Raw genomic sequence first — 11115 nt, forward strand, 5'->3', positions numbered from 1 at the left:
TCACCCCTCGGTGTGTCCCTCCCTCTTCATTTCTGCTCACAGCCACTGAGATGTTTCTTGTGCCAAATATCCAGCAAAGCTTGTGGAAAACCATAGGAGGGATGAAGTGGGTAAACAGACAGACATAAAGCTGATGAAAATATTAATTTTTCAAGAGGTTCCAGAGCCTCCGATTAGTAAACGTGCTTCCTAGGGCTGTATGTGCTCTGGGTGAGGGGGGCTACGCTGTTTGTTCCCTATTGAGACACCAGACTCTGCTGGCATCACCTTTGGCCTGCTGTGCCGTACACAGGTGCTTGAGAGGTGAGTGGGGGAGGGATTGCAGTATCCTAGGAAAGTGAAAAGCACAAAAAGCTCAGCTCTTCCCTGTGATGGATGCTGAAAAATCTGTGCTATGTATTTTTGGGGTGTTTCGCTTGTAGGATAAGAGTCTTCAATGAATGGTTTGAAGACAAAGCAGTTTTAAGTAACTGATTTTGTATCAGTAGCTTGCCAAGTGGCTTTTTTTTTTAAAAATCTCCTCCAGCTGCTAGGGGAATGGAAGGAGTGGGAGAACTATTTTTCAGCTGTGAGAAAACCTTGGAACTTTTTGATATCTACAGGACAGATCTGATGATGAAAGATGTGTGTAACCTTGCAATGTAGGTGGTCTTCTAGCCACCACCAGCCTCACTGGTCAGGATAACAGTTCAATTCTAGATTACGAGTTCTGTAAGCCCGCTCCAGGATAAATGGCATAAGCAGCCAGCTTTTGAACACTACAACCTCTCAGAAAGACACTGAGAAATACAGTTTCAGGGATATTCTTAGACCTCAGGGAAGGATGGGTGCGCTGCATTACAGAATGAATCTTCACTAAGACATGAGGTATGATAGATGAGTACTTAGTACACCATGAATGAGCTCCAAAACATGGGGAAGAACTGTTCAGTGCTAAAAAAGCATGAGCAAATTCTGAATTACATTAAACCATGTGCTAAGATTGATAGACACCAGAGACATTTCCTTAATCTTGTTGGAGAGTTGCTGGAGGGCATCCTCCCTAGTTTACACAGCGGTACTTCCACCTCTAGAAAAGCCAGCCTATTGCCACTGCAGTCACTGTCAAGTTTTAATTACAGGAGCAGAACTGGTAGTGAGAATGGGGTACAAGCATGTAATGAACAAAATAGTTTCAACATTAAGAACAGTGAGTGAAGAATCATGTCATCTTCTCAAAGGTGGGGGGGGGGGGGGGGGGGGGGGGGGGCGGAACGGGACACAGGAAAGTAGTAAGAAAAAAGCCCCGAATGAACCCTAGTAAGTAGAAGCTGCTAATCCCTAAAGCCTCAGAGTAGAGTGCAAAGCCCTGGAAGAAGGAAATTAATAACTTTCAAAGTATGACCTTGAAAATGGAATTAACAGTATACCTCCCTTTTAAGCCTTCATGATAATAAAGATTTCATCTTCTGAAGCCCTGGCAAGAGAGTCAACAGACTAGAAAAATTACTTCCTGCAGAGGAGCTGGCAAGTGTAAAACCTAAGACCCCTCCAGGCCCCAGGGAGTGAGATGACAGAGAGAGACCTGTATGGTACACATCCCCTTTCCCTTGCACCTTCTCCTTTAGAGGTTTGTTTTCATTCCTCCCTCATTTTTGGTCCTTCTCTTTGCTCAAGAAGTAGGACTCCAGCCTTCGCTGTAAGTATAGTTAGCCTGTCAACAGCATGGAGCCCAGAGCCGCTCAGGGTGGAGAGAACTTGGAAAAACAGCAGGCCAGCTCTACTTGGTTTGCCATCGCTCCTTCCTTCCCATCATATCCAAGTCTTCCTAGCCTGTCCCATGCCTCCTCCTGGCCTCACTTCCATTTAGAAACCCATGGGGGCTGATTGTGCTCTTACACCAGGTTTTACCTCGCATTCTTTGACAGGATCCCAAGGGCTGATTACCCAAAGCAAATAAAGAGCCTGTAGCTCTCTGATGCCCTTTGGAACTTCTCTGCGGGCTCTTCTCCCTTAGCACTGCAGATATGTCAATCCCTGGAGTCTTGTTAATGTAAATAAGAGAAAGACTGGCCTGGAGTCTTGTTAATGTAAATAAGAGAAAGACTGGCACCCGCTGTCTCTTTTCCTCTCTCCATTTTGGTTTGCTCAGATGATGGGACCCAGGACCTGGCGGAATATTCTAGATTGGCGAATGTGGGCGTGAAATGTGTAGATGGGTGGGTGATTTTTTTTTCCCTCTGGGCATGGACCAGAAATACATCTGCTTTCTACTTGCATCTCAAATGACCCTTTTTAAAGGTCTGTGTTGGGAATCTTGAAAGGCGTACGTTCAATTTCTGCTGGCGCTGATCACGTTGCTCACAGCATTTGGAGGTGTGCCTCTGTGCAACCAAGAGGACTTGTGGATTTGCTTACAAGTCTGACCTAATTTGCCTGTTCAGCAAGGGTTACGTGGCGTGGGCACAGGCTCTATCCCCCTCTCTTATGGGGCCCCTTCAGGGGTGCTATCGGTGTTGCAAAAGGGAGCAGGAAGGAGTGAGGGGAGAGAAGGGGGAATATCTGTGTGGAGGAAGTAGAACGGGCAAGAAACTTTACCACCACTCCCTGCAACCTCTGCTCCTTGCCAGTGTAGTGGGTAGATGTCTTGCTTTTGACGGGGATGGCCAACCAGCAGATCAGATCTGCCCCCCCCCCCCCCCCCCCCCCCCCCCCCGCCAAAGCAGTTTTGCCAAGGATACTGCTGCGTGGTGGTTGTGGAGAGATGCAGAGGGGTGGGGATCAGGTTCAGTGCCCCAAAAACATGGCCATATTGGGCTGCCCTCCGGCAAAAGGGGCTGAGGGCACGCAGAGCTGGCGCCCAGGGTTTCCCCGCAGGCCCGCGTCGCCGCTACCCCCGAGTGCCCCTGCCCAAAAACGCGGTTCCCAGCACGGCGGCTCGGCCGCGTCGGGGGCGGTTCCCGGCCTTCGGCTGCCACCTCGCGGGCAGGAGGCGGCTGCGCCTCAGCGGCCCCGCACCCCCGGCTCCCCCGGCCCGGCCCGGCCCCCGCACCCCCGGCCCCGCACCCCCCGGCTCCCCCGGCCCGGCCCGGCCCCGCACCCCCGGCCCCGCACCCCCGGCTCCCCCGGCCCGGCCCGGCCCCGCACCCCCCGGCCCCGCACCCCCGGCTCCCCGGCCCGGCCCGGCCCGGCCCCGCACCCCCGGCTCCCCTGGCCCGGCATCCCCGGCTCCCCGGGCCCCGCACCCCCGGCTCCCCCGGCCCGGCCCCGCCCCGCACCCCCGGCTCCCCCGGCCCGGCCCGGCCCCGCACCCCCGGCCCCGCACCCCCGGCTCCCCCGGCCCGGCATCCCCGGCTCCCCGGGCCCCGCACCCCCGGCTCCCCCGGCCCGGCCCCGCCCCGCACCCCCGGCTCCCCCGGCCCGGCCCGGCCCCGCACCCCCGGCTCCCCCGGCCCCGCACCCCCGGCTCCCCCCGGCCCGGCCCGGCCCCGCACCCCCGGCTGCCCCGGCTCCTGCGGCGGGTTTGTGGCCAAGCGAGGCAGGAGGGGATGGCAGCCAAGGGCCCGGCCCCGCTGCAGGTCGGCGGCAGGGATGGCGAGCGGAGCCTGCGGGGGGCCACCCGGGGAGGGCGCCCGCGGGGCGGGCGCTGCAGGGCTGCCGGCCACAGGGCTCGCAGCACCCCTGGCACCCTGCCCGTCCCCGTCCCGCCCCCCCCCCCCATACCTGTGTGCTGGCATTTGAGCGTCACCTGGCCCCGCATCCATGCCTAAGCACCTCTCTGTAGGAATCCCCTCTTTTTCTCCCGTAGTTCTGACCCGGGCTGCTAGTGACTGCTTGTTCTTCCTTTGCATTCCGGGTACTGACTCCCTCTTCCCGTGAACACCATTATTCCCCTGAACCTGCCTCTCTCCCACCACCCCTGCTTCCCTGTGCCTGGTCTGGGTTTAATTTCCTCTCTTCATCTCCCTTCTCCCAGGACCCGTTCTCATTACCTGTCCAACATGCATGCTCGCATCAGCTCCTACATTTCCCCATCCTCGCCCTGGCTGACATCTCCTGCTCTTGCCCTCCGCAGTGTCCTGAGCCGAGCGTGCCCATATTGCCATTGCAATTGAAGACCTTCCCTGGTATAGTTTCCTGTGCTGTAGCCCTGCGTTGGTATAAGTGTAAAGCTCATCATACCACCTCAGTCCATATTACCCCCTTCTTATATCCCTCATCACAGTGGCCTTTTCCTATGCCTCTGACCTGATACAATCTTCCTCCCATATTTATCACCTCCTCCTGCAGCCCCCAACCCCGAATGGACACTATAGGCTTTGAGGGGCCAATGCTAGCCATGAGGCAGGGCATGTACAGGGCTACGAAGCAGCCTTCTGACCTTGGCCACTGCGGCCACTGAGGCTGTGTGTTGCAGTGCCGTGTAGCACTATAAATTCAAGGCTTGAAGGCAGGGAGAAAAAGGGCCCTTTTATTTAGCCCACAAAGGTCAGACCTCAGAATTCTGCTCCCCTCTCGCTGATTTCTGCACCTAGCCTCATCTCTGGAGGTTGAGCCTGTGCCACAAAGGATGCACCACTGGAGTCTCACTTGCTTAGGCCCTGGGGGACATCATACCAAGTCCTCTCACAACAAAACTGTGCTCCCTTCCGCCACCTGGGTAGCATCCATTGAGGGCTCAGTAATAGCTGTGCCCCAGGTTTGGTGGGGAGACTTGCAGCTCTGCGATTCGGGAGTTGAGCATTCAGTGGCCACCGATCTCTTGACACTGAGTAGCTTCTTTTTTAAACACTTTCCTTGACAAAAAGCTCATCCCTCTCTTTCCTAGGGAGATCTGAACACACCGCAGCTAATTCTTCCCACAGCGAGTGCTTTCCTTAGCCTGGTTCTCCTGCAGTCAGCAGAGGAGACTGCAGAGCAAGGAGTGACTGAGACAGTTTTTTAATCTAGCCAGTTCAGGTAGCAATTAGTAAAGGGCAGTGCACCAGGCTTTCTGTTAATACCAAGGTCCTAAAGTCACAGGAGAACATAACACCCAAATGTAACGTGTGGCCATAATATCACTGCTGGCAGCTGACTGCCACCATGCTCCTTAGAAGTTGTCGGAGGTTGTGGATATGGAAGTCTTCAGGCAGTCCAGAACTACTGGACAAGTCCACAGAAGAAAAAAAAGAATCTATCAAGGAATATTGAGTGGAGCTACTGCTGGCTCGGGATGACTCTGAAGCGGCTGAGGAAGGCCAATGTGATGCCATGCCGGCCATGTGCTCCCAGCTAGCCCCCACCCAGCACCTGCAGGGGACAGAACTGAAGGTTAGACAAGACCCTTGGGCTGGGCTTTTCGGGTGGTATGCTCCTCTCGGAGGCAGGCTGTTTTCTGAGGAAGAGAGCAGTTCTTGGGTTTGCAATCTTGCTGTGGTTTGCTGTGAATGTAAGCAGCACCCTGCTTTTCCCCTCTCCCTCCACCATCTCACCCAAGCCTCACCACCATTCTTGCTCTGTCTTTTCCTGCACCCTTCACAGGAGTAGGAGCAGTTCATGACCCATGACACACCAAAAAAAAAGGTATTACAGCTATACCATGCAATCTAGCACAGATACCCATGTCCTCTATAGCGAGGCCCGGGGCTGCCCTAGCTCGCAGCCCTTTGGGGAGGAGCAAGGTCGGTCCTCAGAGCAGGTGTAGCAAGCCCAGCTGTGCTGTGCCAGTAGTACGGGGGGGCCTAAAACCTGTGAGGGGCCAAAGCACTGACCCACTGGTGGCAGTGGTCCCAGAAAAGTCATTTGAGATGCATGAAGTGTGTGGCGAGGCCCTCTCCAAGGATGTTGAAGGCAGATAGTTTTTGTGTAGCTATTTGCCTTTTTCTGAAAGACCAAATCTCTGCACTGTTGCAAGGCTCCGAGCCAAAGCATCAGAGCAGAAAAATGTTCTGAGGGGTAGTTACTGGCTTGCTTTTTTTTACAATTAAAATAAACATTTTTTCCTCCTCAAGCCTTGCTCTTGGACACAGCAGAAATATTTTGGCTGCTGCTCTTCCACTTAAAAAAAATAAAATCAGCTCAGGGCAAATACCCAGCATGGGATTGTTCCACCTGCTCTGTTGATGCTTGTAAAGTGCTACGCAAACAGGGCCTTGTAACGGGAAAGGTCAGGCAACCTTACCAGTAGTGGGTGCCACTGGCTCTGCACGTGGGGCTGGTGAAGTTCCTGCAGCACTGCCAAAGCAGCACATGAGAGCATGCAGTGACTCTTCTGCTTCCTGCTGCACTGAAGGGTTTGCCTGCAGGAGGGTGAGGCACCAGGTGGAATCGCTGAAGTCCCACATGGCCTCACTGGCCCTTCCACGTCCCTACCCGAAGTACAGAGATGTTCTCCCAGAAGGGTCGAGAAAAGACCCCTGGAGCCTGTCTGTGCAAGGCTGGTGCACGGAGCCATAATGCACAGGTGGGCAGGAGCAGCAAGGTCACTGTGGCACAGCTCTGTTTTTTCCCATGGTTCAATTTAAGGACATGGCTTGGGTTACCCTGCCTTGGGGAGAGAGGTGGGGCACGGTCTCCTTCAGCCCCAAGAGAGCTACAGCTCTCTAAATCTCGGCCCAGGCTACCTTGTGCCGTGATGCCCGCGCAGATCACACCAGGCTGAATGCATGGCACGGACAAACCCATGCCGTGTCCCGAGAGGCTGTTGCAGCACGGTTAGGCACCGTGGCAGGGGTCCAGCTGCATCTGCACTGGGTGTCAAAATGTGTCACTATTTGGAGCAAGAAAAAGCGCAATTGATTTGCCCTTGCCAATTTTCAGTCTGTTCCGTCTTGATTTGGTTAATGTGATTTGACTCAGTCAGCCATTTGGGGTCTGGGGTCCCTTAAGGGTTTATTTGTGAAATGCTGCCACATACTCATCTCAGAAACCCGATTTCCTTCCCTGGCCGCGGTGGCAGAAAAGCCCCTTCGGAGCTATCGCGCGGTCGCCAACTTCGCGGTGCTGCCAAATTGCAGGGGAACGATTAGCCCGGGAGTTGAGCTTGCAGAGCACGCTCCCAGAGCACAGGCTCAAGGTTACGAAAGTGGGAGGCTGGCGGGGGGCGGGGGGCGGGCACCACCCGTGTGCCAAAGCCCCCCGCGCCCGCGGAAAGGGCCGCTTCTCGCCCCCAAGCACCGCGGGGGGTGCAGCCGCCCCAGCTCCGGGCCGAGGGGGCGGCGGCGGCCGCCAGGGGGCGGCGGAGACCGCGGCGTCGCGCGCTGCTGCCGCGGCCGGGCTGCGCGCGCCGCGCCTGTGCCAGCCCTTTGCGCGGGCGCGCGCGCGCGCGTGCTCCAGGCGACAGGCGCCGACAAGTCACGACGCAAAGGTGGGGCAGGGCGGCAGCGTGGCGGTAGCGGGGTGCGGCTGGGAAAGGCGGCTGGGAGCCATGGAGCGGATTGAAAAAGAGACGCAATTTCCCCGCGCAAAACCGCACTTAAAGATTAATGTTTTCTTCTAACATTTTCACTTTTTTTTTTTTTTTTTTTTTTTTTACGTTTGAGCAATTCGTCCTTCCATCCCCCCAAGGCCTAAATTCTCCAAGTAGTCAAGATTTTGTTTTGCGATTGAATGATAACCTCCCCGCACTTTCGCAGCGCGCGTGACAGCAAACGCAGCGTACGCGGCACGTACTTCAGCTGGCTCCGTTGCAAGGCACAGGGAGTACTCGAGGCCCCAGGGTTATATGCGGAGGCCACACCGGGCCCCAGGCCTCCCAGTCAGCTTAACGCGCTGCCCGGCACCCACGCAGCGGCGTGCGGCCCCTTGGTGCAAACCGCTGCTGGTGTTAGCAGGCGGTGGCACGCAGCAGGTGATCAGGCCTGCACGTGGAGGGGCATCTGCGGCCGGCCCCGCCACCTCGCTGGGCACATGCAGGCTGCTTAGCAGGGAAACATGAGGACAGATAGCTCGCGCCATTTTTCAGCTGCGGAGATGGGAGTCTTGCCTTCTCCGATATCTTCAAGCTTATGCACGCAAGCTCATGCAGAGCAGAAGCTGGTGTGACCCTCTCACAAGTCCATTACACCACGCCTTGTGTGTCCTCCCCTATACCTAGGTATTGGAGAAGCTCATCTCTTTACCGTACCGTACCATACCATACTATACCCTACCATACCATAACCCTACCCGCCCCCACAAGCACACAAACCCCAGAGCCGTGCACTTACGCATATTAAGGCAGCAGTACCCAGGCAAGGCCCAGGACACCTATCCTTCTGCTGTGCTAGGTGTGCTCTGCGTGCCTCCGTAGGTACGTGTGCCTTTGCTCTGATCGCATGTGCACCCTGGAAAAGTGGCAAGGAGGGGGCTGGTTGCCACATGTATGTGTTACATGTCCGTGTGTGTGTGTTAGACAAATAGTATTTTAGCCAAATAGTAAAAATGTGATGGCTGAAAACTTTTTGTGGGCAACACACCCTGCCTGGTGTGTTCTTGATTGTTTGCTGGGCCAGAGAAGTCATGTTTTGGGGCTTTTTCACTGCCAACACGGGATGCAAATGGTCCCAAACATCCTCCCCCCAGTCATTTAACCATGAAGGATGCTTCCTCTGACACATAGGTCAGGTTAGTGTAGTAGCTGAACTTGAACTTGGTCCTGAGCTCAGAGCAGAAAATAAGTTCCTGTCACCCAAACAAGGAGTGAAAAAATGGTGGTGTAGGATTTGTGTGACAAGCCACAAAAGACAAGCAGGGACTAACTGAAAAAAGAAGCCATAGATGGAATATAAATTTTCCACACAATTCAGCAATAATGAAAGAATAGAATTGGGACACAAACAGCTGATCTAGTAAGTGACAGGCTACATTAGGAAGAAATCACACAAATAAAAGTGCTACAGAATTTCAGGGGCTCTGGGGACATCCTTCTTGGATTTGCTGCCTTTTAGTCACCAGCTAGAGTTTAATAGCGACTGTGCTGCTGAGCAAGCCCGTGGCACCCGTGCTGCTCGCAGCAGGGAGGGGCTCCTCGCCTGGTAAACTCTGCAGGTTGTGAGAGAGAGCAATTGCACTTCGGGCCCATGGGGCTCTCCTGAACAGGGGGCTTTTTTTCTTTGGCTCCTCCCTGCCATTAGAGATACCTCTTCTGGGTAGTAAGCATGTCTTCTTTCTTCCACAGCAGGCTCAGTCCAAACGTATAGACTCATTTCCATCTCCACATTTCAGCATCTTCCTGCACCCCTTCTGTGTAAAGCACCGCATATACATATACATATGTGTGTATGTGTATGTGTACACGTACATGTAGATATGCATGTACATGTATGTGTACATATACATGTACCTATACATATATGTGTACGTGCATGTGTGCATATACGTATACATGTACATAGGTGTGTACACCTATGCATACGTATGCATGATGAGCACGCGTTTGTGAAACCACAGCCATGTACACCTCCCTGCCCCATTACAAAGAAAATGCTGCCAAGGCTTGGTATTGCAGGGTGAATTTAAAACAGCAGCGCTGCCTTTAAAGCCATCCAGAAAAGGAAAGCCATAAATGAGAGGATGAATGAGAAGATGTCAGGAGTGTTAGCACTTAATATTCCTGGAGTGAGGCTGCATTATTTGTTGCTGCGGCAGAGCGCTCCTCCCTGCCCCCTCTGACAGACCCCCGTGCATGCGCGCTCACACGCTTGCAACTCCGTTTCCCACCCTTGCGAAAAATTAACCTCCCTGGCACACCCTGCGCCCTCACCCCACAGGTGTCGTGCCACAGGGCCACCAACACAACAGCGAAGCCTTCCTCCACCCCGATTAAGAAATAAATAATTGCGGCGCGGCCCCTGGGAGGGGAGGCATCCGCTGGTCGGGCCCATGTTTTATTGATCGGACCGCTGTGATGAATCAGCCCCCGCGGAGCCGGTGTCTGGCTGCAGACAGGCACTGGCCACCGCGCAGAATTACAACGAGCCCTGGCATCCCAGGGCCACCGCCGGGGAGGTGGCAGGGCGGGGAGGTGGGGGGGGGGGGGCTGGTGGCCGGGGTGCACCGTGCAAAGGTGTGAGCCGTGACCCCACGCCGGGCAGCCAGTGGCTCCCAGCCCGAGGCACGGCTGGGAATGGGATGGGGTTGGCAGCCGGGGTTGAGCCTTCCCGCTTGCTCCAGGCCCTGTTTCTCCTGCCCGGGTGTTGCTTAGGGAGAGCCGCATGCTGTCGGAGCATTGGGTGGGAGGGGAGGATGCTGAGGAGCTGGTGGGCAGGAGCCTGCAGTTGGGCTGGACGGAGCCTCACCTAAGCGGGAAGGTGGCTGTGCCCTGCAGGAGCAGCCCGGGAGCGAAGCGCCGCGTTCCTGTGTCACCCCCGTCTCGCCCAGCCGCGTGTAATCTTCTCCTCTTTTCTCTCCCTTCTCGCACCCTGCAGGACCCGGCACAGGGAGAGTAGACAACGGCTCCATGAGTTTGGCCGTCCCACTGTGGCTGCTGGCAGCGTCCCTGCTCTGCCTACTCAGCAAATGTTAATACAAATCAGAATTAAAAATAATAATAATAATAATAATAATAATAATTAAAAAAACCCAACACGACGACAACAACACACAAAACAAAACGCGTTATACAGGAGACAGAGCGAAGAGAGGGGAGAGAGAAAAAAGAGAGGGGGGGGAGAGAGAGAGGACTGTTTCTTTCACAACTTTTGTGTGTTCAGGAGCGAAGAGGGGGGAGAGGAGAAATTACAGCAAAGAAGACTCAGTAACATTTAATCCGAAATCTGACAAGCCGGCTGTCAAGTCACTGACCATCTAGGAGGCAACACGAAGTGAGGGAGAGAATGGGGCACCAGCAAGGATCGTGTCGCCGGAGGATGCTGCAATGTAAACAATCCAACAAAACCCGCAAAGCCAATCGAACAGAAGATCCCTTTTCTTTTCTCTCCTCCTTCCTCTTCTCCACGCTCCCTCACCTTCCTTCCTTCCTCCTCTTTCTTTCTTTTGCGGAAAGAGGTCTTTGCTTCGGTGTCTATAGCCACTTAACTTTTTGGATGCCCTGGGTCATTTTTGTGAGCCGATGCTCAGCCAGTTCATACTTTTGAAAACAAACAAACAAAAAAAAGCAAAAAAAAAAAAAAAGCCACAAACCAGAGCAAGTCACCTGAAGCTCTCTGCGCACTG

At 54.6% G+C, this 11115-nt stretch overlaps 1 protein-coding gene across 1 annotated transcript in view; it reads left to right on the forward strand.

Moving 5' to 3' along the window:
- LSAMP (limbic system associated membrane protein) overlaps window positions 1-10465 on the forward strand; it is a 321315-nt gene extending 310850 nt beyond the window's left edge. Inside the window, exon 8 of the mRNA XM_075710257.1 lies at window positions 10368-10465. Coding sequence (XP_075566372.1) covers window positions 10368-10465 — 98 coding nt within the window. The remainder of the gene's footprint in view (window positions 1-10367) is intronic.
- The last annotated feature ends 650 nt before the right edge of the window (window positions 10466-11115 follow it).

This window comes from Pelecanus crispus, chromosome 1 (genome assembly GCF_030463565.1).
Source record: "Pelecanus crispus isolate bPelCri1 chromosome 1, bPelCri1.pri, whole genome shotgun sequence".
Taxonomy (NCBI): domain Eukaryota; kingdom Metazoa; phylum Chordata; class Aves; order Pelecaniformes; family Pelecanidae; genus Pelecanus; species Pelecanus crispus.